This window comes from Papio anubis, chromosome 9 (assembly GCF_008728515.1).
Source record: "Papio anubis isolate 15944 chromosome 9, Panubis1.0, whole genome shotgun sequence".
In the NCBI taxonomy this organism is placed as follows: domain Eukaryota; kingdom Metazoa; phylum Chordata; class Mammalia; order Primates; family Cercopithecidae; genus Papio; species Papio anubis.
This window is the reverse complement of record NC_044984.1, coordinates 106,013,456-106,040,824: the sequence shown is the minus strand read 5'-3', so window position 1 is coordinate 106,040,824 and position 27,369 is coordinate 106,013,456. Positions and strand designations below refer to the sequence as shown.

General features: G+C 44.8%; 1 protein-coding gene across 7 annotated transcripts in view; it reads right to left on the bottom strand.

Annotated features, from left to right (window-relative positions):
• Positions 1 to 27,369, bottom strand: part of ACAD10 (acyl-CoA dehydrogenase family member 10) — a 69,777-nt gene that overhangs the window by 27,027 nt on the left and 15,381 nt on the right. For 5 of the 7 annotated variants that reach the window (XM_031650765.1, XM_031650762.1, XM_031650763.1 and 2 more), the window contains exons 3-10: positions 24,167 to 24,315; positions 21,316 to 21,510; positions 17,219 to 17,377; positions 14,542 to 14,701; positions 11,387 to 11,528; positions 6,198 to 6,266; positions 2,113 to 2,294; positions 307 to 457 (exon numbers count right to left, since the gene is read on the bottom strand). In XM_031650765.1, the coding sequence (XP_031506625.1) occupies positions 307 to 457; positions 2,113 to 2,294; positions 6,198 to 6,266; positions 11,387 to 11,528; positions 14,542 to 14,701; positions 17,219 to 17,377; positions 21,316 to 21,510; positions 24,167 to 24,315 (1,207 nt within the window). The remainder of the gene's footprint in view (positions 1 to 306; positions 458 to 2,112; positions 2,295 to 6,197; positions 6,267 to 11,386; positions 11,529 to 14,541; positions 14,702 to 17,218; positions 17,378 to 21,315; positions 21,511 to 24,166; positions 24,316 to 27,369) is intronic. The other 2 variants (XM_031650761.1, XM_031650766.1) reach the window with 2 other exon arrangements.

Genomic DNA, 27,369 nt, shown 5'->3' with positions numbered 1-27,369 from the left:
TGGACCAGGTCTGCAAAGATTTTTGGTTGCCACACTCTGCGGGGAGGGGTGCTACTGGCATCGGGTTGAGGCCAGGGATGATGCCTGACATCCTACAATGCACAGTAGCTCCCACCACAAAAACTTACCCAATTCAACATGTCACGGTGCCAGAGCTGAGAAACCCTGCCTGAAAAGGCCACACACAGAGAGGTGCTTTGTAATAGGAATAATTCCCGACTGTAAATTGCAGCAAGACCAATTGCTCAATTCCCCCTTGGAGTGTCCTTGCTGTCATTTTTCAGCTCTCCCTGCCATCACATCTACCTGAAGTCCCCGTGCACCAGTGTGGTCCTCTGCTGATGGGGAAGATGGAGGGGGAGCCACTCGATCAGCCTCTCCATAGCTGGGATGGTGCTGGTTTCAGAAGCCCGATACTGCTTAACCCAGGTTCGCACCTGGCGTGGAATATAGGCCCCTGTGGGAAAGATGATTAGAACATGGTATGCAATTTCAGCAACCTCTGAAAGTAACGGGAAAAAAAAACCAGTGCAGTAAAACCCTTTGTCATGCTCTGCAGTGGGTGCTGCGGTGTCTTTGAACACGTTCCTAAGACTGGAGAATTTCCCACATGATGCTCCTGCTGCCCCAAGGTGGAAATCATCGGCTGTTTGGCTGGATTAGTGTGGTCTGGGTGCTGTTCCTAGCTGTGTGGTCTCCAAATATGATCTCTGCTCCTCTTAAAGACCTTATGGCCGGGCATGGTGGCTCACACCTGTAATCCCAGCACTTTGGGAGGCCAAGGTGGGCAGATCATGAGGTCAGGAGTTCGAGACCAGCCTGTCCAACATGGCGAAAGCCCGTCTCTACTAAAAAATACAAAAATTAGCCAGGTGTGGTGGTGGGTGCCTGTGATCCCAGCTACTTGGGAGGTTGAGGCAGGAGAATCGCTTGAACCCAGGTGGTGGAGGTTGAAGTGAGCCGAGATCACACCATTGCACTCCAGCCTGGGTAACAAGAGCAAAACTCCGTCCCCAAAAAAAAGATCTTGTGTGCTTCCTAACAGCCTTTCATAAATCACTTTTTGGCTAAACAACAGTGGTTAGCTGGGCAAATCAACCCTGGAGTCAGACTGCCAGGCTTTGAAACCCAGCTCTGCTGTTCTCTAGCAGTGTGATCTCAGGCAGGTTACTTAGCATCTCTATGCTTTAGTTTCCTCATCTTGAGATGGTCCTCATAGAGCTGTTGGGAGAATAAAATATGTAAAGCCCTTAGAACTGTTCTTGGCATGTGGTAAGTACTATATGAGGGCTGGCTGCAGTGGCTCATGCCTGTAATCCCAACACTTCGGGAGGCCAAATCACTTGAGCGCAGGAGTTTGGGTAGAGCCTGGGCAACATGGCGAAATCCTGTCTCTACTAAAAATACAAAAATTAGCTGGGCATGGTGGTGCATACCTGTAGTCCCAGCTACTCAAGAGGGAGAGGTGGGAGGATCGCTTGAGCCCAAAAGGTTGAGGCTGCAGTGAGCCAAGATCACGCCACTGCACTCCAGTGTGGGCTACAGAGAGAGACCCTGTCTCAAAAAACAAACAAAAAAACTATCCCTGTTGAAACTGGACACGGTGGCACATGCCCAGAGTCCCAACTACTTGGGAGGCTGAGACAGGAGGATGGCTTGAGCCCATAAGTTTGAGACCAGACCAGCCTGGGCAACATAGTGAGACCCCCATCTCAAAAAATATATAAATTCCTGTTGAAGAGTATTTAGGGAAAAGGGTAAGAAACAGAGAAAAACACATTTTAAATACATTTGGTCAGTATCAGAAAAAAAATTTAAATGGTCTAGTGAGATAAAAGTAGCAGGGAATTGGATAGTAGAATACTTCAGGGAAAAAAAGAAAAAATGAAAAAAAAAAGTTGCAGGGAAGAAAGATTGTGTAGTTCATAAAGGGATTTATCGAAGGCCCAAATACCTAAGTCAGCAACACCCATTAAAACTAAACTGGATTTCCAAGGAAGAAGCTAAGTGTGCCTTACGCATGGTGTGTTAATACCCAAAATGATTCAGATCCTAAAAGCAGAAGCACTAGTGATGAAACAACCAGCATGGGAGACGTGGCCTCCTGCTCACCTTGCTTCCCATAGTCTTCAAGCCCCACAGCCTGGGGATCCACACTGTGAATTTTGCACAGGACTGTGTTCATAGCAGTGTATATGGCTCGCCTGTGGCTGGGTTCCAAGCCTGGCAGGGAAGGGTCTTTGTAGATGAGACCTGGGCAGTACTCCATCACATAGAATGGGGTGCCAACGACACTGGGAGGAACACAGAAGGGGTTTCAGGGATCTGAGTCATAATGTGGCAGGCTGTTAGTCATGACCCTATTCTTTGTCACTGTCCCTGGGTGTACACTGTCCCTGGGTTGAGATCTGGAGAAGAGTTCAGACCCAGAGCACTGGATACTTCCTTTTTCCTTACACATAAGCACAGTGCATTAGAAGTATCCTTCTTGCAACGGATCTACCCACATACATACACACGTGCATACACACACATGCACACCCATCTGTGCTTCTTGGACAGCATGCTTTTCTCTTCTCCCTGGTTCCTTTGTATAAGCCACAGGAATGGATTCAAAGTGTAATAATGTAGCAAGCAGCAAGGCTCAGAGAAGGACCTCTGGAGTCACACAGAACCGGTTTTTATTTCTTTTCTTTTCTTTTTTTTTTTTTTTTGAGATGGAGTCTGGCTCTGTCGCCCAGGCTGGAGTGCAGTGGCTGGATCTCAGCTCACTGCAAGCTCCGCCTCCCGGGTTTACGCCATTCTCCTGCCTCAGCCTCCCGAGTAGCTGGGACTACAGGCGCCCGCCACTTCGCCTGGCTAGTTTTTTTGTATTTTTTAGTAGAGACGGGGTTTCACCGTGTTCGCTAGGATGGTCTCGATCTCCTGACCTCGTGATCCGCCCGTCTCGGCCTCCCAAAGTGCTGGGATTACAGGCTTGAGCCACCGCGCCTGGCCTATTTCTTATTTTTTTATTTTTTTGAGATGGAGTCTTGCTCTGTTGCCCAGGCTGGAGTGCAGTGGCGTGATCTCAGCTCACTGCAACCTCTTCCTGCTGGGTTCAAGCAATTCTCCTGCCTCAGCTGGGACTCCAGGTGCGTGCCGCCATGCCTGACTAATTTTTGTATTTTTAGTAGAGATGGGGTTTCACCATGTTGGCCAGGCTGGTCTTAAACTCCTGACCTCAGATAATCTGCCTGCTTCAGCCTCCCAGAGTGTTGGGATTATGGGTGTGAGCCACTGCACCTGGTCAGAACCAGGTTTAAATCCCAACTCTGCCCTTAGTTGAAGAGTGACCCTGAGAGACTTATTAAACCTCTTTAGGCTTTGTTGTTGAGATGGAGTCTCGCTCTGTTGCCTGTTGCCTAGGCTGGAGTGCAATGGCACGATCTTGGCTCACTGCAACCTCCGCCTCCTGGTTTCAAGCGATTCTCCTGCCTCACCATCCCGAATAACTGGAACTACAGGTGTGTGCCACCACATCTGGCTAACTTTTTTGTATTTTTAGTAGAGATGGGGTTTCACTGTGTTAGCCAGGATGGTCTCAATCTCCTGACCTCGTAATCCGCCTGCCTCAGCCTCCCAAAATGCTGGGATTACAGGCGTGAGCCACTGCGCCCAGCCGTGTTGTTGTTTTTTAATCTGTAAGACATACCCACTTCAAAGGGTAATTGCAAGAATTAAGGGCGCTTCCAGGGTATTTGTTACTTAAAAAAAAAAAAATGAATTAAGCAACAAACATACAGAGTGCCTGGCATGGTCTCTGGTTCCAACAAGGGTTCAGTAAGTATCCCTTCTTGTTATTGAGGTTATTTTTTATCATTTTTCGGTGGTATGAATGGTGTATATACCACCCAGCAGTACTAAGGTGACCCAATGACGTGTCACTAATCCATCTTTTGGTCATTACTAGCAATCAGTTTACTACTCTACTGTACTTTATTTATTTATTTATTTGAGACAGAGTCTCACTCTATCACCTAGGCTGGAGTGCAGTGGTGTGATCTCGGCCTACTGCAAACTCTGCCTCTCGGGTTCAAACGATTCTCCTGACTCCAGGCACGTACCACCATGCCCAGCTAATTTTTGTATTTTTCAGTAGAGACGGGGTTCCACCATGTTGGCCAGGCTGGTCTCAAACTCCTGGTTTCAAGTGATCCATCTGCCTCAGCCTCCAGTTTACTACTCTAAAAAATTGTTTTGAAAATTCTACCATTGGCCGGGCACGGTGGCTCAAGCCTGTAATCCTAGCACTTTGGGAGGCCGAGACGGGCGGATCACAAGGTCAGGAGATCGAGACCATCCTGGCTAACACGGTGAAACCCCATCTCTACTAAAAAATACAAAAAAACTAGCCGGGTGAGGTGGCGGGCGCCTGTAGTCCCAGCTACTTGGGAGGCTGAGGCAGGAGAATGGCGTAAACCTGGGAGGCGGAGCTTGCAGTGAGCTGAGATCTGGCCACTGCACTCCAGCCTGGGTGACAGAGCAAGACTCCGTCTGAAAAAAAAAAAAAAAAAGAAAATTCTACCATTACAAATGTTTCAAGTTTAAAAACTATTACAAAAGATGTTTCCAAGAGAATTGGGGAAATTTGAACATGGACTGGATATTCAGTATTATTATTAAATAATTGTTAGTTATCTTAGGTGTACTGGTGTTGTGGTTATGAAAGACAATGTCAGCCAGGTGCAGTGGCTCACACCTGTAATCCGGCACTTTGGGAGGCCAAGGCAGATGGATCACTTGAGGTCAAGAGTTTGAGACCAGCCTGGCCAACAAGGCAAAACCCCGTCTCTATTAAAAATACAAAAATTAGCCAGGTGTGGTGGTGCATGCCTGTAATCCCAGCTACTTGGGAGGTTGAGGCAGGAGAATTGCTTGAATTCAGGAGGCAGAGGTTGCAGTGTGCCCAGACTGCGCCATTACACTCCAGCCTGGGCAACAGAGTGAGACTCCATCTCAAAAAAAAAGGAAAAAAAAGAAAAGGAAAAAAAAGACAGGGTCTCACTCTATCATCCAGCCTGGAGTGCGGTGGTGTGATCACAGCTCACTGCAGCCTCCACCTCCCACCTCAATTGTTCCAGGTAAGTAGGTGGGACTACAGGTGTGCACCTCCACACCTGGCTAATTTTTTTTTTGTTTTTGTAGAGATGGGGTTTTGCCATGTTGCCCTGGCTGGTCTCAAACTCCTGGGCTCAAGTGATCTGCCTGCCTCAGCCTCCTTAAGTGATGGGATTACAGGCGTTAGCCACTATGCCTGGTCAATGTCTTTATTCTTGAGAGATGCATGCTGTCTGAAACTTATTTCAAAAGGTTCAGCCAAAAAAAATCATTATATACATGTTAAAAGTATACATGTATACACACACACATATATAGAAAATAAATGTGGCAAAATGTTAACAATGTTTTAATTTTTGATCTAGATGAAATATAAACAGATATTCATTATATTATTTTTTCTTCTTTCACCTTTTCCGAAGGTTTCAAATGTTTCATAATTAAAACGTTAGGAAAGAAGTGACACTCAAAAACCATGTTACAAAGCTGTTTAAAATAGTTTAGGTCCAGGCACAGTGGCTCACACTTGTAATCCCAGCATCATGGGAGGCCGAAGTGGGCGGATCATCTGAGGTCAGGAGTTGGAGACAAGCAAGGCCAACATGGTGAAACCCTGTCTCTACTCAAAAAATAAAAAAACTAGCCGGGCGTAGTGGGGGGCGCCTGTAATCCCAGCTACTCAGCAGGCTGAGGCAAGAGAATCATTTGAACTCAGGAGGCAGAGGTTGCAGTGAGCCGAGATTGGGCCACTGGACTCCAGCCTGGGTGACAGAATGAGACTCCGTCTCAAAACACCAAACAGTTTAGAAAGACTCTTATAAAAGAATAAACAAAAACAAGCAACATGAAACTAGATAAATATGGATTTTTTGAATGTTAAAAAAAGATGTTTTCTACCAATTCTCCCTAAAGCAGGCATATACTTATCTGGCAGGATAACTTAAATATCTGAGAACTTCTGGGAGAGGTTGTTATAAAGTTTCTTTGCCCTCCTACCCAAATTTTATTTGTCTTTAACGAATTGGAATTTGTGTTAGCATATGGGCTGTTCTCTCCTGTAGCTTGAATGTGCGATAGCAAAAACATCTGAACTTTACCTTGAATCTTCACAGAGATCAAGAACGTTAGGTACAGGTACTCCAGCATTTGCAAGGGCTTTCATAATCCTGCCAGGACAAATGAAAATAAACAAAACCGCTGGCTGAATTGATGAGATTTTCTTCAAGTTACTTTTCTTTGTTTGTTTGTTTGTTTGTTTTGTTTTTTGAGACACAGTCTTGCTCTGTTGCCCAGGTTGGAGTGCAGTGGCGCGATCTTGGCTCACTGCAACCTCCACTTCCTGAGTTCAAGCCATTCTCAGGACTCAGTCTCCTGAGTAGCTGGGATTACAGATGTGCACCACCATGCCCAGCTAATTTTTGTATCTTTAGTAGAGACAAGGTTTCGCCATGTTGGCCAGGCTGGTCTCAAATTCCTGACCTTAGGTGATCCACCTGCCTCAGCCTCCCAAAGTCCTGGGATTACAGGCATAAGCCACTGCGCCTGGCCTGAAATTACTTTTCTGAATTAAAAATGGTACATAAATTAAAATGAAATTCTAAAAAATATTCAATTGACCCAAAAGTAAGTAAGAACAAAAAAAATGATGGGACAAACAAAAAACCAATGGTGAAATTGTAGACCTAAATCAAACATATCAATAATTACATTAAACTCAATAGATGAATAGATTCCAATTAAAAGACAGAAGTTGGCTGGACATGGTGGCTCCTGCCTGTCTCAACTAAAAATACAAAAATTAGCCAGGCGTGGTGGCGTGCACCTGTAATCCCAGCTACTTGGGTGGCTGAAGCATGAGAATCACTTGAACCCAGGAGGTGGAGGTTGCAGTGAGCCAAGATCGTTCCACTGTGTTCTCGCGTGGGTGACAGAGTGAGACTCCATCTCAAAAATCAAAAAAATAAATGAAATAAAATAAAAATAAAAGACAGAAGTTTTCAGTCTGGACAGAAAAGCATGACCTAATTATATGATGTCTACAAGAGATATGCGCTGAATATATAAACATAGATAGGTTGCAAAAACAAGAATGGAAATGGAAGCATTATGCAATCACTAAGCATAAGAAAGCTGGTGTGGCTACTTTAATATCAAATAAAGCAGGCTTTACAACAGTGTACCACCAGAGACAAAGAGAGACATTTGAAAATGATACAACTGCAAGTTCATCAGAAAGGTATTACAATCATAAATATGTACATGCTGAACAACAGAGCTTCAAAATACGTCAAGTAAAAATGATCAAAATTAAAGAGAAAAAAATGAAGAAATCCACAAGTCTTAGCTGAGATTTTAACACTCCTTTCACAGTAATGATAGAATTAGACAAAATTAGATTTATCTAAAGACATATCTGAACCCACTACCAACCAACCTGATCTGATGGATATTTGTATACCACTAACTCAGATATTGCAAAATATACATTATTTTCAAGTAAACACAATATGTTTACCAAGATAAGTCATGTGCTGGTCCATAAAATAAATCTCAATAAATTTCAATAAAAATTAAAATCTAGCCCAGCACGGTAGCTCACACCTATAAGTCTAGCACTTTGGGAGGCCAAGGTGGGCGGATTACCTGAAGTCAGGAGTTCAACACCAGCCTGGCCAATATGGCAAAACCCTGTCTCTATTAAAAGTACAAAAATTAGGGCTGTGCATGGTGGCTCAAACCTGTAATCCCAGCACTTTCGGAGGCCGAGGTGGGCGGATCACAAGGTCAGGAGATCGAGACCATCCTGGCTAACATGGTGAAACCCCGTCTCTACTAAAAATACATAAAAAATTAGCCAGGTGTGGTGGCAGGCACCTGTAGTCCCAGCTACTCGCAAGGCTGAGGCAGGACAATGGCGTGAACCCAGGAAGCAGAGCTTGTAGTGGGCTGAAATCATGCCACTGCACTCCAGCCTGGGCAATAGAGCGAGACTCCGTCTCAGAAAAAAAATAATAATACAAAAATTAGTCAGGCATGGTGCCTCACACCTGTACATCTACCTACTCAGAAGGCTGAGGCAGGAGAATCACTTGAACCCAGGAGGCGGAGGTTGCAGTGAACCGAGATCATGCCACTGCAATGAAGACTGGGCGACAAGAGCGAAACTCCGTCTCAAAAAATAACAAACAAAAGGCTGGGCTCGGTGACTCATGCCTGTAATCCCAGCACTTTGGGAGGCTGAGGCGGGTGGATCACGAGGTCAGGAGATCGAGACCATCCTGGCCAACATGGTGAAACCCCATCTCTACTAAAAATACAAAAATTAGCCGGGCATGGTGGTGTGTGCCTGTAGTCCCAGCTACCCAGGAGGCTGAGGCAGAAGAATCGCTTGAACCTGGGAGGCGGAGGTTGCAGTGAGCCAAGATCGCGCCACTGCACTCCAGCCTGGGCGACAGAGGAAAAACTCTGCCTCAAAACAAAACAAACAATAGAAAAAAGTAACAAAACAAACTGTGGTTCCCAGATCAATGTGATTGATAAACCCCTAGCTAGACTAACGAGAGACAAAATACAAATTATCAATCAATACCAGCAGTGATAAAGAAAGGATATCACTAGGGTGGGCATAGTGGCTCACGCCTGTAATCGCAGCACTCTGGGAGGCCGAAGCAGGTGAATCACTTGAGGTCAGGGGTTGTAGACCAGCCAGGCCAACATGGTGAAACCCCACCTCTACTAAAAATAGTAAATTAGCTGGGCATGGTGGCACGTGCCTGTAATCCCTGTTACTTGAGAGGCTAAGGCAGGAGAATCACTTGGACTTGGGAGGTGGAGGTGGCAATGAGCCAAGATCATGCCACTGCACTCCAGCCTGGGCGACAGAAAAAAAAAAAAAAGGATATCACTATAGATCCTACATATATTAAAAGGATAGTAAGGGAATATGATAAATAATAAATTCAATAGCTTGGGTGATATGAACAGACTCCTTAGAAATTACAACTTACCAAAACTAAAACAAGATGAAATAAAATATCTGAGTAACAATATTTTTATTAAATTAATAATCAAGGCCGGGCGCGGTGGCTCACGCCTGTAATCCCAGCACTTTGGGAGGCCGAGGCGGGCGGATCACAAGGTCAGGAGATCGAGACCACGGTGAAACCCCGTCTCTACTAAAAAAATACAAAAAATTAGCCGGGCGCGGTTGTGGGCGCCTGTAGTCCCAGCTACTCGGGAGGCTGAGGCAGGAGAATGGCGTGAACCCGGGAGGCGGAGCTTGCAGTGAGCCGAGATTGCGCCACTGCACTCCAGCCTGGGCGACAGAGCGAGACTCCGTCTAAAAAAAAAAATAAATAAATAAATAAATAAATTAATTAATTAATTAATTAATAATCAAAAACCTTGGCCAGGCACGCTGGCTCCTGCCTGTAATCCCCAAAACTTTGGGAGGTCAACGTGGGAGGACTGCTTGAGGCCAAGAGTTCAAGCAATATAGTAAGGCCCCATTTCTACAAAAAAATTTTTAAAACTAGCCAGGCATGATGGTATGTGCCTGTAGTACTTGGGAGGCTGAGGCAGGAGAATCACTTGAGCCCAGGAGTTCGAGTTTATAGTGAGGTATCATCGCACCACTGTATTCCAGCCTAGGCAAGAGTGACTCTCTGCCTAAAAAAAAAAAATCAGCTAATACTATATATGCGATTTGTATCTGCCTTTACTATCTTAAAATTTTATCATACACATTTGTTATTATAGGCATAGTTTTACTAGCTGTAATAACAGCATAATCATTAAGGGTGAGCTATGAAATCTGATGGACTGGCTATAAAGCTAGACTCTAGCACTTGCTTACTAGTTTTATGACCCTGGGTATGCTGGTTAATCTTTTTTTTTTTTTTTTTTGAGATAGCGTCTCACTTTGTGAGTGCAGTGGTACGATCTCAGCTCACTACACCTCTGCTTCCTGAGTTCAAGTGATTTTCCAGCCTCAGCCTCCCATGTAGCTGGGACTACAGGTGCAAGGCACCAACACCTGGCTAATTTTTGTATTTTTTGTAGTCAGGGTTTCACCATGTTGCCCAGACTGGGCTCGAACTCCTGAGCTCAAAGCAATCTGCCTGCCTTGGTTTCTTTAAGCCTCACTCCTCCTAGTCATAAATGAGGATTATAACAGTAACATATCATAGAGTTGTGAGGATGCTCTGCAGTAACAAGACATTCAAAGCATTTATTTTAGTGCCTGGCACACACTAAACATTCAATAAATGTTAGCTATTACTATTTCTGTCATTGCAAAGAGTAGATATACCAAGGTTTACTTATTTCCTGATTATGGTACAGATTATAGTACATTTAAGTAGTTTCCAAACTCTTTTGTTTGTTTCTTGAGACAGAGTCTCACTCTGTCACACACGCTGGAGTGTGCAGTGGTGCCATCTCGGCTCAGTGCAGCCTCCACCTCCCAGGTTCAAGAGATCCTCTCACCTCAGCCTGCTGAGTAGATGGAACTACAGGCATATGCCACCACACCCATCTAACTATTTGTGTTTTTGGTAGAGACAGGTTTTCACTATGTTGTCCAGGCTGGTCTTAAACTCCTGAGCTCAAGTGATCCACCTGCCTCAGCCTCCCAAAGTGCTGGGACTACATTAGCTACTGCTCCTGGCCTTCCAAATTCTTCTTATTAAACAACTTTGTGGTGAGCATATTAATACATAAAGCTGTTTCCCCCTACTTAGAATTATTTCTTTAAGACAGAGACCCAGAATTGGAATTACTAGGTCTAAAAGTATGAAAACTCTGAGGCTTTTAATAAATTGTATCATATTGTTTTCCAGAATAGTTCTAATTTACATTTGGCTTTTTTGGGGATTGGGGCAGGGTCTCACAATGTCTCCCAGGCGGGAATGCAATGACGCCACAGTAACTCACTATAGCCTCAACCTCCCAGCTCAAGCAATCCTCCCACCTCAGCCTCCTGAGTAGGTGGGACTACAGGTTCGTGCCACCACGAGCAGGCTAATTCTTTTTTTTTTTTTTTTTTGGTAGAGACAGGGTTTTACCACATTGCCTAGGCTGGTCTTGACCTCTTGGGCTCAATGATCCTCCTGCCTCGGTCTCCCAAGGCACTGGGATTATAGGTGTGACCCACAAAACCTGGTCCATAACTGTAGTTTTAAATGTCTTGGGGTGTTTTTATGGAGTGCTGACTTTTCTGTTTAGGGCTGAGCTTGTGCACGGTGGAGGCTGGTGGGCAAGTGCTCCCCTGGCCCTGAAAACTTACCTGAACTCCCTCTCTATGGCATGGGCAGATGGAAGGAGTGTCCCTGGGGGCTTCTTCCTCAGAACCAGATCACGATTAGCCAGCCTGATGTAGTAAGTTGGATTTGACTGCCCGTGATCAAACTGAAGGAGTTCCAATGGGCCTGCAAGTTTGAAAACAAAGAAAACTCAAACCAGCCCTGGACGACAGATCTGAGCAGACATTCTTTCTTTCTAATGAGTTGTGCATTTGGGCTTCAAAATATCCTCATCTGCCATGCAGTGCAAGAAAAGCACCTCTTACCTGCCTACCAGGAATGACTGAGTCCCAGGTCTACACCCCGCCAACTCAGGTCCAGGATCACATGCCACTATAGTTTGTCAAAGGCCATTCATTTTATACCACAGTAATTTTCTCATTTTGTGCAGGTGTCCAATTTTGTCCTTCCTGCCAACTCCTGCTCCATGAATAAAAACATGCTCATTCTGTTTATCAAGCACAAATGCAGCCATGGCAACCCATCTTGCTAAATAGAATGCTTTAAGCCTGAGGATGAAAGGTGCCCTTGCACGTCCCTCTGCCTGACACTGCTGGGACAGCTGAAAGGAGTGACACAGAGGCCTTTGGCCTGACACAAAGCTGCTTTCATGAGATGCAATTTCCCACTGCACTAGGCTGAATTCCATGGCTCCCTTGCAGGATCCTGGCTGAGGTGAAAGTAATTCATTCTCAGCTCCATAAGAAGACTGAACCCTGGGTGTAGATTGATTTCACTTGGTTAGAAGAGCAGGCAAGCAACAGAAGTCTGCCTGAGTTCTTCCGGCTGGCCAGAGTGGGTGCCACAGCTGTGCAGAGGCCACTACCCATAATCCAATTGCTGGAAAACATCCTAATGTGAAACTCTATCAATAAACGCCTTTTTCAAGGAGCAAGTGGGTGAAACCTTTATCACTTGGGAAAAATGTCTTCTTTGGCCGGGAGCAGAGGCTCACGCCTGTAATCCCAGCCCTTTGGGAGGCCAAGGCGGGTGGATCACCTGAGATCAGGAATTTGAGACCAGCCTGACCAACATAGTGAAACCCCATCTCTACTAAAAATATAAAAATTAACCAGGCATGGTAGCGGGTGCCTGTAATCTGAGCTACTTGGGAGGCTGAGGCAGGAGAATCACTAGAACCCAAGAGGTGGAGGTTGCAGTGAGCTGAGATCATGCCATTGCACTCCAGCCTGGGCAACAAGGGCAAAACTCCATCTCAAAAAAAATTAAATTAAATTAAAAAAAATTTTTAAGTCTCTTTTTTTGTTTTCTTTTGTTTTTGAAATGGAGTCTTGCTCTGTCATCCAGGCTGGAGTGCAGTGGCACTGTCTCAGCTCACTGCAACCTCTGCTTCCTGGGATCAAGCGATTCTCCTGCCTTAGCCTCCCCAGTAGCTGGGACTACAGGCATGCACCACCACACTCAGCTAATTTTTGTATTTTTAGTAGAGATGGAGTTTCGCCATGTTGACCAAGCTGGTCTCAAACTCCTGGCCTCAAGGGATCTGCCCACCTCAGTCTCCCAAAGTGCTAGGATTATAGGCATGAGTCACCACCCCTGACCCAAAAGTGTCCTCTAAAGCACACAAGGCACCTGGTTTTCTGAGGGCGGAATGTGAAGGAGGAAAGAGAAAACTTCTCTCCAAGAAATGGAGACAACTTGTTGCATTTTAAAATCATGCAACTTTTTTTTTTTTTTTTGAGAGAGTCTTGCTCTGTTGCCCAGGCTGCAGTGCAGTGGCACGATCTCAGCTCACTGCAACCTCCACCTCCTAGGTTCAAGTGATTCTCCTGAGTAGCTAGGACTACAGGCATGTGCCACCATGCCCAGCTAATTTTTGTATTTTTCCTTTTTTTGGAGGGGGGGGGATGGAGTCTTGCTCTGTCGCCCAGGCTGGAGTGCAGTGGCACTATCTCAGCTCACTGCAACCTCGGTCCCCCGGGTTCAAGTGATACTCCTGCCTCAGCCTCCCAAGTAGCTGGGATTACAGGCACCCGCCAAAATGCCCGGCTAATTTTTGTATTTTTAGTAGAGATGGGGTTTCACCGTGTTGGCCAGGCTGACCTCGAACTTCTGACTTCAGGTGATCCACCTGCCTCAGCCTCCCAAAGTGCTGGGATTATAGGCGTGAGCCACTGAGCCTGGCCGCCTTTTATTCTTTTTCTTTTTTTTTTTTAAGAGGGAGTCTCACTCTATCACCCACGCTAGAGTGCAGTGGCGCAATATAGGCTCACTGCAACCACTGCCTCCCGGGTTAAAGCGATTGTTGTGCCTCAGTCTCCAGAGCAGCTGGGACTATAGTTGTGCACCACCACATTCAGCTAATTTTTGTATTTTTAGTAGAGACAATGTTTCACATTGTTGGTCAGGCTGGTCTCGAACTCCTGGCCTCAAGTGATCCGCCTGCCTCGGCCTCCCAAAATGCTGGAATTACAGGAGTGAGCCACTACACCCTGGTCACCAATGCAAATTCTTTTTTTTTTCCTGAGATAGAGTCTTGCTCTGTTGCCCAGGCTGGAGTACAGCAGCACAATCTTGGCTGACTGCAACCTCTGCCTCCTGGGTTCAAGCAATTCTCCTGCCTCAGCCTCCTGAGTATCTGGGATTACAGGCACCCACCACCATACCCAGTTAATTTTTGTATTTTTAGTAGAAACAAGGTTTCACCAAGTTGGCCAGGCTGGTCTCGAACTCCTGACCTCGTGATCTACCTGCCTCGGCCTCCTAAAGTGCTGGGATTACAGGCGTGAGCCACCGTACCCCGCCTGCCAATGTAACTGTAAGTCATCTTCACAAAATGGGCTGTCGTCTCAAAGCATTAGAAACTGTAAAATCCTCTGAGCACATACTGCAGTCCCCAAGTTCCTCTCCCTGTTGAAAGCAGGCAACCACTGCCATACCACACTCTCAGGTGTAAGAGTGGGATAGGTATACTTTTGGAGATCCATAAATAGGGAAGTTAATGCTTTTTCCCAAGCAAAACTGAAAGCAGTGCTCAGATGCACCAGGCCCAATGGCTATTTTCCTCACTGTAAAGCTTCTTTGTCTCCAGCCCATTCCATTAGGGTTGAAAAGTGAGAAACAGACCAAAACCTTCGCCTCGGAGAGAGTTACCAAAACATGAAAGACACCCACATACCTGTGGTCTGGATACCCAGTAAGTCTTTGAGGTACTTCTTCAAGGAATCTTTCGGAATTTCCATCGTCTTTCTCACAGGCTGAGTGTTTGGAACACCTAGTCTCAATGTAAAACCCAAGAGAGCTTCTAATTCCTTTACTGCAGTCTCTGGGTCATTAACCTGGTTTCAGAGAGAATATGTATATGTATATATTTTGTTGTTGTTATTTTTCCCTTCTTTTCACAGAATGTTGAGAATATATATACATTTTTTTTTTAATTTTACAATTCATGGTAGTACAGGTGTAGAGAATATATATTGAACAGGTGCCAGCAGTCAACCCTGGCCTCAGGGGCTCCTATCTGTTTCCTAGGAGGTGTCCGAAATGTTTGTTCCCCAGTGCCGTAAAGACATAGCACTTGAACACAAATTTAATTTACTCAGGAAGGCCATTTTTACTTCCTGCAGAAAGGGTACACTCGCCAGCAGTTTTGCCACAAGAGTACACCAAACAAAGGAGACAGGGTCATTTATAACCTGACGCATCCACCCTACTGCTGTGTCTGGTTTCGCTGGAATGGGACTTTTAAATTCTGTATTTATCCTGATTGGCTAGCAACTTAGAACTTTTTTTTTTTTTTTTTTTTTTTTGAGATAGAAGTCTCACTCTTTTGCCCAGGCCGGACTGCAGTGGCGCTATCTTGCCTCACTGCAAACTCTGCCTCCTGGGTTCATGCCATTCTCCTGCCTCGGTCTCCTGAGTAGCTGGGACTAAAGGCGCCCGCCACTGCGCCTGGCTAATTTTTTATATTTTTAGTAGAGACAGGGTTTCACCGTGTTAGCCAGGATGGTCTCCACATCCTGACTTCATGATCCACCCACCTGGGCCTCCCAAAGTGTTGGGATTACAGGCGTGAGCCACCGCACCCGGCCTAGAACTTTTTGAAAGAGGCAAAGGTAGAGGAGAACAAAGGAAGGAAGAAGTAACTTGTGGAATGCTGAGAAAAGTAAAAACACCTTCAAATAAGGAAGAGGAACAGGCTATGACCTAATGCTTGCTTGGACCAGTATAAGCATGCCAGGGCAAATATTTAGGCTAAATTGTGGGAGTAAAGAACATAAAGTACATTGATTTCTTTATCACAGCTAGCAGATATTTAAGAATGCTAGCACGGGTCTTCAAATAAATTTTGCTTCTAAGAGAAGTTACTATTTATTCCTACTTAAGTGGGGAGGAAAGTCTTTGAAGAGGAACCTCTACTTTACTTTTTACAATTCCCCCTCTTTTTATTTTATAATTTCTCTTCAAATTTGTTTAATACGTTTTGATTTAATTGCTTTGTTTGTCCCTCTAATAGAAGTAATTTTTCCAAATAGGGTGGAGGAGAGTTAGGAGTTAACTCTGTACAGAGTGGCAGAGACAAGATTTTGTATAAAACTTCAAAGGCTGGGCGCGGTGGCTCATGCCTGTAATCCCAGCACTTTGGGAGGCTGAAGCAGGCAGATCACGAGGTCAGGAGTTTGAGACCAGCCTGACCAACATGGTGAAACCCCGTCACTACTAAAAATACAAAAATATTAACCGGGGATGGTGGTGTGCGACCGTAATCCCAGCTACTCAGGGGGCTGAGGCAGGAGATCACTGGAACCCAGGAGGCAGAGGTTGCAGTGAGCCGAGATTGAGCCACTGCACTCCAGCCTAGGCAACAGAGTGAGACTCTGTCTCAAAACAAACAAATAGCCGGGCGCGGTGACTCACGCCTGTAATCCCAGCACTTTGGGAGGCCGAGGCGGGCGGATCACGAGGTCAGGAGATCGAGACCATCCTGGCTAACACTGTGAAACCCCGTCTCTACTAAAAATACAAAAAATCAGCCGGGCATGGTGGCGGGCACCTGTAGTCTCAGCTACTCAGGAGGCTGAAGCAGGAGAATGGCGTGAATCTGGGGGAGTGGAGCTTGCAGTGAGCCGAGATCGCGCCACTGCACTCCAGCCTGGGTGACAGAGTGAGACTCCATCTCAAAAAAAAAACAAAAAACAAAAACATTTGAAGGCCGGGAATAATATAACAGCCTACAAGAATAAGGACACCAATAACAAGAGCAAACGAGGTGAGAACTGAAGTTAAACCTTCTTTTTATCCACTGAACCAATGTTTTATTATTTTAGAAAATGGGTGATTTATTTTAGAATTTTTGGCAAGTTTATCAGATAGGGAGGTTAATACTGTAGCACTTTTGTTATAGTCCATCAGGGACAGTATTATTAGGAACGAAGGTACAATATTGAGTTTTAATTATGAAACAAACATCTTTTTTTTTTTGCTAATATTATTATTTTTTTTGAGATAGAGTCTTGCTCTGTCATCCAGGCTGGAGTGCAATGGTGCAATCTTGGTTCACTGCAAGCTCTGCCTCCTGGGTGAACACCCCCACAAAGGTCTTAAGCCTACCATTCACCTCCTTTCCTATCTCTTTTCTCAAGCTGCCTTCTCAGTACCTGTTTGTCTTGCTTCTCATTGAAAATTCAAGCAGCTAGTCACATAGATTTCATAATTAACACAAAATAAGATGACTATGGAAATGTAGGGAGAAACCCTAAGGAAAGCTAGAGCTACAAATGTAAAAAGATTACAGAGAAATATGTTGCACTAGTGGCTCGTGCATGGGAGGGGGTTCAAAAAATAGTGACTATTACCTTAATGGTGTGAATACCAAGGCTGGCAGCTGCTTTTAGATTTGGTCCAAGGTCATCAAGAAAGATAGACTCAGAGGGCTGCAGGCCGAGCCGCTCCAAGCACAGCTTGTAGATCCTAGGGTCTGGCTTACAGATCCCTTCCACGCAGGACTCCACGACCTGATGGAGGGACGAGAATGAGAGATGAATGTCCCTAAAGGTGGGGCTCCCACACGCATGCTGGTAAACTTTTTGAAAGGAAAAGCATAAGAAGGACAGTTGAGATTTATTATAACAAGTAATTTAAGATTGTTATGATATAAAATGATGTTGCCTTCTTAAATTGAGGAATTTGACAATACTGGGTTACAACATGGGGGCAAACTCAAAAAACCAAAATGTCTGTTTCAGACACTGTGACCCTGTTGCAAACAAGCAAAGCTATAATGGGCCTCAGTGTCATCATCAACAAAATGGGAAGAATATTAATAGTCATCTTACCTATCTTAGCTCAGTAAGTTGTGAAACTTAAATGAAACTTAAGTGAGTTCCAAAATGACAAAGCATTTGGCTAATGTCACATCTTGGGGCTAAACAAAGCAGAAGAAAAGCTGTACATGTCAGCTTTATGGGAAGTAGTTCGCCATTTTTTTTTTTTTTTTTCAGAAAGAAGACACTGTCACAGGTATAAAATAAATACGAACTTAGTGTTTATATTAGAGGTTTAAAAACCCATCCATACTCCATTTAGACAGAAATTCCATGGGAGGGCTGACACTGTTCCTGACATGCTAAGAGGCTCCTATACTCTGATGACCTTGCTTCAGCCACGTATCTGATCTGCAATGGGTGGAGGGTGCTGGTGAGAGTACAGGAGAACCCGGGAAAGCCTTCTCAGTGTCAGGCTGTCTCTGATCCACTGATTCCCCGAAAGTCCTTTTAGTGTCCCCAGGGCTTAATCTCCTATAGTGTGGGCCCAAGACAGCCACATAGCCTATAACCAATACCCTCTGATCTGCCCTAAGAACAGAACTAAATCTCTGACTTGCCATTTGGAATGACCCAGGCTCTCCAAGGCCAAGGACAAATCCAATGGCCCCTCTCTCTATCCCACACTTGCATTCTGGGTTGGGTGAGAACTGCCCTTTCAGGTAAATAAATGTCCAGAATAAACTGGACCTTTCTACTTTCTCTTGTCTTCTAAGGACCTGAATGAGCTAAAAAAAAAAAAAAAAAAAAAAAGGCTAAGAAGCTACCCTAAAGAAAACGTCAATAGTGAGAAGTACAGAAGCAGGGTGTCTCAGACACCGATCGATGTAACGTACCAGATGGAAGCGGCAGAGCTGTACTGGCTGAGACAAGAGACAGGAAAGTGGAGGGAACTGTGGGGGATGGGGCAAAGTTCCAGGAAGCAGATAGCTCCTCTCACTAGGTGAATTACATTTGGGAGAAGTAAAATAAATTCTTAAGATTTGTTTGATAAGATCTCTAGCCTTCTTTTTCTGTTCTATTTTGCACATGATGGCATGAACTTATTCAGGGTTTCTATTACTTTCTTAGCAAACCAGGAACTGTGGGAACAAGGCCAGTGTTTTTCCAAATGTGGATCAGATAAAAATGATTTTATTTACCAAGGCTCTATCCCAGGAGGATGGAGGGGAAGCCTCCTTCTCAAGGTAAGCATGACGGAGGCTGTGTGGTAAGACAGAAGCATGGACAGAATCCGAAGTCCAAGTCCCTCACTGCATCTTGGGGTGTCTCACCCCAGCTGCACGGCAGAATCACCTGTGGAGCTTTTTTGAAATACACATGCCTGGATCCCAACTAGACATACTCAACAAAAGCCTCCAGGGAAACAGACCCAGAATCTTTACAAACTTCCAGGTCATGTGATGTGTAGGCAGAGTTGAAAATCTTTTTTTTTTTTTTTTTTTGAGACGGAGTCTGACTGTGTCTCCCAGGCTGGAGTGCAGTGGCGCGATCTCGGCTCACTGCAAGCTCCGCCCCCCGGGTTCACGCCATTCTCCCGCCTCAGCCTCCCAAGTAGCTGGGACTACAGGCGCCCGCTACCGCGCCCAGCTAGTTTTTTGTATTTTTAGTAGAGACGGGGTTTCACCATGTTAGCCAGGGATAGTCTCGATCTCCTGACCTTGTGATCCACCCGCCTCGGCCTCCCAAAGTTGAAAATCTTTAATCTCACTGGCCCAACGAAGGGTACAAATACAGCCAGGCATAGGCAGATGTAGGGCTAAGGGAATATGCCACTTCCTGGAGTCCAGCCAAAGTAGCTCTTCCAAAGATGGAAAGAATCAGAAAGGGGCTCTGGTAGCAAAATGTCCAATACTTGAGTTAGCAGAGAAATTTCATCCAATGTGTTCCAGGGGTTACCATGACACTCACTATATTTGGTGAGCTGTTCCCTTTTGCACTGACTCGGAATATCTTTGGAGCAATGGGTCAGGGGAAGGGTTCTTCTGATCCATCACAACTCTAAAAGGTGCTGGAAGATCAACTGCCAATCTGGGCTTTGGAGTCTCTAAAGGGAATTATCACTGCTGTTGCTTATAAGACAAAAAGAAACATTTTTAAAGTATCCAAATAGGGCTGGGCATGGTGGTTCATGCCTGTAATCTCAGCACTTTGGGAGGCTGAGGTGGGTTGATCATTTGAGGTCAGAAGTTTGAGACCACCCTGGCCAACATGATGAAACCCGGTCTCTAATATTAATAAAAAACAAAAACTAGCCAGGCGTGGTGGCATGCACCTATAGTGTCAGCTACTAAGAGGCTGAGGCACAAGAATTGCTTGAATCTGGGAGGTGGAGGATGCAATGAACTGAGACTGAGCCACTGAACTCCAACCTGGGCAACCGAGAGAGACCCTCTCTCAGGGAAAAAACAAAGAGAGTACCCAAATAGGGGCCAGGCATGGTGGCTCATGCCTGTCATCCCAGCACTTTAGGAGGCCGAGGTGGGTAGATTACTTGAGGTCAGGAGTTCAAACTTTGGAGTCTCTATCCCAGGAAGATGGAGGGGAAGCCTCCTTCTTCCCTGGCCAACATGGTGAAACCCTGTCTCTGCTAAAAATTCAGGGGTGGTAGTACCAGGGGCAGTGCATGCCTGTAATCACAGCTACTCAGGAGGCTGAGACAGGAGAACTGCTTGAGCCTAGAAGAGGGAGGTTACAGTGAGCCGAGATGGTGCCACTGTACTTTAGCCTGGGCAACAGAGCAAGATAGTCTCAAGAAAAAAAAAATATATATATATATACATATATATATATATACACACACACACATAAAAATAGGCCAGGCACGGTGGCTCATACTTGTAATCCCAGCACTTTGAGAGGCTGAGATGGGCGGATCACTCGAGGTTGGGAGTTGAAGACCAGCCTGGCCAACACGGTGAAACCCCGTCTCTACTAAAAATATAAAAATTAGCTAAGCATGGTGGCACATGTCTGTAATTCCAGCTACTCAGGAGTCTGAGGCATAAGAATGGCTTGAATCTGGGAAGCGGAGGTTGCAGTGAGCTGAGATTGCGCCACTGAACTCCAGCCTGGGTTACAGAGCGAGACTCCATCTCAAAATAAATAAATATAAATAAATAAGTAAAGTACCCAAATACAGCCAAGCATGTCAAAACTATAGGTTTATCACATGACAGGTTGGGATACACACATGGAGCAGATGGATTTAGTACAGAAGTAAATCAGGCCAAGAAAGGCAGTAAAGTTTTATTGGACAGCACTGGTCTAGGAATTAGTATCACAGAAATAGAAGGCAACATAGTTCGTCTTAGAAAAGGCCAAAGGATCCATTAAGATGTAAGGGCTGATAGAGATGCTTGTGTTATATGAAGACTAAGGTTCGAATTTAGAATGTAAAGCTGAAGTGTCAACCGGTTATCAAATGCCATAAATGTCTGACCTTGCTAAGAACACAGTGTTATTTTAAAAGGTCTGTTTTCAACCTATTGCATTTAAACCTAACTTAGTCAAGTGTCTGAAGGAAAAACTCCCTCACTCAAGACCTGTTAGAAGGCAGCATTTAACGCTGCACCCTGAAGCGAGGGCACAGATTCTGTTCCAATGGTTTTCAATTAGCTCAAGCTTACCACATCAAACTGTTTCCGGTCCAGGGGCAAAAAGCTTTTCTGGTTGGGAAGATAAAAATTATTGCTCAAGACTGCAGTCTGAAGACCTTTTGCCCGAATTTGAGTTATGGCCTCAGTCATCACTGGGAACTGCTTTGCCACTCGCTCACTGGTCAGCAGAGAGAAAAATGAGTCCACAGGCACGGAGGTTTTTGACTAAAAACAGGAGAGGGCAGGGGAGAACAGCAATCATTAAGAGTGACAAACACTCATGGCCAACAGAAAAAAAAAAAAAAAGCTTATTCCTGGAGTCCTTCTGCTCTCTGGCTACAGGAGCCAAGGCTCATAGCTTGCTGCCTGCAGGAACTGTGTTTCTCACTTCCTCAGCCCCTGTGCTGAACTCTCATATAAGATTTTTAAAAGTTACCTAGGACTAGAGTTATAGGCTAGGCACAGCGGCTCACACCTGTAATCCCAGCACTTTGGGAGGCAGAGGCAGGCAGATCACAAGGTCAAGAGATCGAGACCTTCCTGGCCAACATGGTGAAACCCTGTCTCTACTAAAAATACAAAAATTAGCTGGGGCTGGTGGCGCATGCCTGTCCAGCTACTCGGGAGGCTAAGGCAGGAGAATCACTTGAACCCGGGAGGCAGAGGTTGCAGTGAGCTGAGACTGCTCCACTGTACTCCAGCCTGGGTGACAGAGCGAGACTCTGTCTCAAAAAAAATTTTTTTTTAAAACAGTAAACCATACCCATTAACAGTCACTCCTCATTTCCCCCAAGTCTCCCTGTACTAGAAAACCACCAATCTACTTTCTATCTCTATGGATTTGCCTATTCTGAACATTTCACACAGATGGAATCACATACCATGTGGTCTTTTTGACTGGCTTCTTTCACTTTGCATGTTTTCAAGGTTTCCTATTATATATACACATATATGTGTATATATATAAATTGTGGAAAATATATGTAACACAAAATTTACCATTTTAACCTTGTTTTTTGTTTTTGAGATGGAGTCTCACTCTGTCACCCAGGCTGGAGTGCAGTGGTGTAATCTCGATCTCAGCTCACTGTAACCTCTGCCTCCCAGGTTCAAGCAATTCTCCTGTCTCAGCCTCCCAAGTAGCTGGGATTACAGATGCCCACCACCACGCCTGGCTAAACTTTATATTTTTAGTAGAGATGGGGTTTCACCATGTTGGCCAGGCTGGTCTTGAACTCCTGACCTCAGGTGATCCGCCCACCTTGGCCTCCCAAAATGCTGGGATCACAGGCATGAGCCACCGCACTTGACCATTTTTAAGTATACAGGGCAGTGGCATTAAGTACAGTCATGTTGTCGTGCAACCATCACCATCACCACCATCTACCTACAGAACTTTTCTTACTATATTTTAAATTATATTTTAGTAGACCCATTACAGTTACATGAGCTATATAAAGAGCTTAGAACAGTGCACAGTACAGAAAAAAATGTTCAATATTATTATTGTTTTAAATAAGCTGTTTTATCAAAGCCATTATGTAGACAGCTCCTGTTTTGGTATCTGTTGGAGGGGAGCTTTCAGGTTGCTGAATGCATGGAGGTGCTGGGAGAAGGGTGGCAGGCCCAGAAAGGGTACAATGGCTCTAAAACCTTTGCCCCCAGGTATCTTGTTATCTGGCTGTTCTTTCGTATCCTTCATAATATCCTTTATAATACACTAGAAAACATTAAAAAAATATATGCTGGCTGGGCGCGGTGGCTCAAGCCTGTAATCCCAGCACTTTGGGAGGCCGAGACGGGCGGATCACGAGGTCAGGAGATCAAGACCATCCTGACTAACACGGTGAAACCCCGTCTCTACTAAAAAAATACAAAAAAACTAGCCGGGCAAGGTGGCGGGCGTCTGTAGTCCCAGCTACTCAGGAGGCAGAGGCAGGAGAATGGTGTGAACCCGGGAGGCGGAGCTTGCAGTGAGCCGAGATCCCGCCACTGCACTCCAGCCTGGACGACAGAGCAAGACTCCGTCTAAAAAAAAAAAAAAAAAATATATATATATATATATATATATATGTATATGCTGGAGGAACTTAGTAAAGATTTTTTTTTTTTTTTTTTTTGAGACAGAGTCTTGTTATGTTGCCCAGGCTGCAGTGCAGTGGCATGGTCATGGCTCGCTGAAGCCTCAGTCTCTAGGGCTCAAGCCTCAGCCTCCTGAATAGCTGGGACCAGAGGTGTGTGCCACCATGCCTGGCTAATTTTTTTGATTTTTAGTAGAGATGAGGTCTGGCTATGTTGCCTAAGCTGGTCTCAAACTCCAGAGTTCAAACAGTTCTTCTATCTCAGCCTCCCAAAGTGCTGAAGTTACAGGCGTGAGCCACCACACCTGGCTAAGAATATTTTTAGTTATTCATATATAAATTGAACACCTAGGGGTGAAATAAATAACTTTTTTTTTTTTGAGACAGAGTTTCGCTCTTGTTGCCCAAGCTGGAGTGCAATGGCATGATCTCAGCTCACTGCAACCTCCACCCCCGAGGTTCAAGCGATTCTCCTGCCTCAGCCTCCCAAATAGCTGGGATTACAGGTGTGCGCCACCACAGCCAGCTAATTTTTTGTATTTGTAGTAGAAACGAAGTTTCACCATGTTAGCCAGGCTGGTCTCAAACTTCTGACCTCAGGTGATCCACCCTCTGGCCTCCCAAAGTGCTGGGATTATAGGCATGAGCCACAGCGCCTGGCCTAAGAAATAACTTTAAAACATGTAATGGGTTATAAGGTTTCACTTTATTTTCAGTTTAACTAACTTATACATGAATGTTGCAACCACTACTCAAGGCAAAAAGAAAAATATGGAAATGTAGGTATGTTTATCACTCACCATTTCAGAGCATAGTCTCCCAAATTCTCGTAAAAAACCCTCTGCTGTTATTTCTGCTCTCATAAATCTCATCCAGGGCCCATTTTCACCACCATCCATCAAGGCCTTTAAAATAGTTCCAGAAGGGATACGATTCTGTACCTCCCATTCTATAGGAAGTAAAATATGCAAAAGTGGAATACATTGATACATGATGGGGTTTAGGGAGCTCAGGAAAATTACCATACCAGTTCCTATGGCCTCGCCGTACTGCCAGGGTGGATGCTGTTGGAAATTTGCAGACATTCACAAAATGCAAAATCTCAACCTTAGACACCCAGAGGAAGAACAATACTAATTTGTACGACAGAGAGCACACTGCTGTGAAGCATCAGGTCCTTAGTGCTTGCTTGAGAGGACTCTGGGCACTGCATGATGAATTTTCTTCCTTGGTCTCATATTCACCAGATCATATGTTAGGTCACTTACCTGGACCTGGCAGAGACTATGGAAGCACATGAAGGAATAAGCCAGATCCTGGTGGTCCCCAAAACATGCCCTTCCTTCTATAAGCTATAGTAATTCTTCACAGCATGGAATGGATACACTGAAATGTTTGCCTGAAATGCTGTCTTTGTGGATAAGGAAGGAAACGTCTTTTTTTCAGAAAAAGGCTCACTCAGTCACCCAGGCTGGAGTGCAGTGGTACAGTCTCAGCTCACTGCAACCTCCGCCGCACAGGTTCAAGTGATTCTCATGCCTCAGCCCCACAAGTAGCTGAGATTACAGGCATGCACCACCAAGTCTGGCTAATTTCTGTATTTTCAGTAGAGACGGGGTTTCACCATGTTGGCCAGGCTGATCTCAAACTCCTGACCTCAGGTGATCCGCCTGCCTCAGCCTCCCAAGGTGCTGGGATTACAGGTATGAGCCACTGCGCCTGGCCAAGAAGGAAATTTCTGTCCACAAAGAGATAAGGCAGTGGATGGATCAGCATCAGTATCTGTGGAATACTGGGAACATTTGTGCAAGGATTGTTTCTCCTCATCCACAGTTGCTTTTTCTGTCTACAGTACAGATGCTGGGGGCAAATATATACATACAACATTCATAATTATATATCTAAGACAAAATACACTTTACATATAGCTTTTGTTTTGGAATTAAAACACCTTTGTTGTTTTTTTCTGATAAAGTAGTGCCTGTGCATTGAAAATTTTTCAGACAACATATTTCATAGAAAGTTATACAAAAGAAAGTAGGCTGAGTACAGTAGCTCACACCTATAATCCCAGCACTTTGGGAGGCCGAAGTGGGAGGATTGCTTGAGGCCAGCCTGGGCCACATGATGAAACCTTGTCTCTAGAAAAAATTTAAAAATTGCTTGGCGTGGTGGCATGCATCTGTAATTCTAGCTACTTGGGAAACTGAGGTGGGAGGATCACTTAAGCCCAGGAGTTTGAGGTTGCAGTGAGCTATGATGGTGCCACCGCATTGCAGCCTGGGGACACAGAGCAAGATCCCATCTCTTTTTTTTTTTTTTTTTTTTTTTGAGACGGAGTCTTGCTCTGTCGCCTGGGCTGGAGTGCAGTGGCTGGATCTCAGCTCACTGCAAGCTCCGCCTCCCAGGTTTACACCATTCTCCTGCCTCAGCCTCCCGTGTAGCTGGGACTACAGGCGCCCGCCACCTCGCCCAGCTAGTTTTTTGTATTTTTTAGTAGAGACGGGGTTTCACTGTATTAGTTAGGATGGTCTCGATCTCCTGACCTCGTGATCCGCCCGTCTCGGCCTCCCAAAGTGCTGGGATTACAGGTTTAAGCCACCGCACCCGGCCAAGACCCCATCTCTTAAAAAAAAAAAAAAAAAAAAAGAAGAGGAAGGGGAAGGAAGGAAGGAAGGAAGGAAGGAAGGAAGGAAGGAAGGAAGGAAGAAAGGAAGGAAACAGGACAAGCAATCCTATCTTTCAGAAATAGCCAATGTTAACAATCTGGTATATGTCCTTTGAAAATAACGAGACTGTTAAAACTCAATCCAAAAAATACTTCTTTAATTTTAGAGCTAAAGCATATAGCATTTTTCACAGCCCCGGAGTTGGTAAGCATGTGAGGAAACTGGCACCTCATATGCTGTTGATGGGAGCGTAAACAAGCACAACCTCTGCAGATACAGCAATTTGATAATTTCTGTCAAAATCTGAAATGCACATACATTTGATGTAGTAATTCTACTTCCAGAAATTTCTTCCATATATATTTATGAAAGTAAGCAAAGGTTATGTACAAGGCTGTTTGTGCAGAATTGTTCATAATAAAAATAACTAGAAAAGTTAAATGTATATTAATAAGGTGCTTATTACATCAATTATGATATATTCAGATAACGGAATACCACACAGATGTTAAAACATATAAACTTGCCCAAAGGTCAGCAAAATATGGTTTGGGGGCAAATCTGTCTCCTATCTATTTTTTTAAGAGATGGGGTCTTGCTGTGTTGCTCAGGCTGGCCTCGAACTCCCGGGCTCAAATGAACCTCCACCTCAGTCTCCCTAGTAGCTGGAACTATAGGCACACACCAGCATGCCCGGCTCTACCTATTTTCGTAAATAAAGTCTTATTGGAACACAGCCACACTTGTTTACTATTGTCTATTATTGCTTTCTTGCTGCAATGGTAGAAGTTAATAGTTATGACTGAGAGTATGGCTCACAAGGCCTATCTAGCCTTTCTTTATTTTTTTTTTTAAGATGGGGTCTTAAAATACAAGTAGCATTTACAACAGCAAAAAAAAAAAAAAAAAAAAAAAGATGGGGTCTTGCTGCTGCCCAGGCTGGGGTGCTGTGGCACAGTCATGGCCCACTTCAGCCTCAAGCTCCCAGGATCAAGTGATCCTTCTGCCTTAGCCTCCTGAGGAGCTGGGATTACAGGTGCGTGCTACCATGCCGAGCAATTTTTTTATTTTTTGTAGAAATGGGGATCTCACTGTGTTGCCCAGGCTAGTCTCAAACTCCTGGCCTCAAACAATCTCCCACTTCGGCCTCCCAAACTGCTGGGATTGTAGGCATGAGCCATCGCATCCACTATGTCTAGCCCTTTACAGAAAAAGTTTGCTAAGCCTCAAACTAGATGGTAGACATATGCCAACTGATATGAAAAAGATGGCAAAATATCATACTGAGTCAAAAAAAGGTATGGAACAGTCTACAGCATATGATCCAGTTTGTA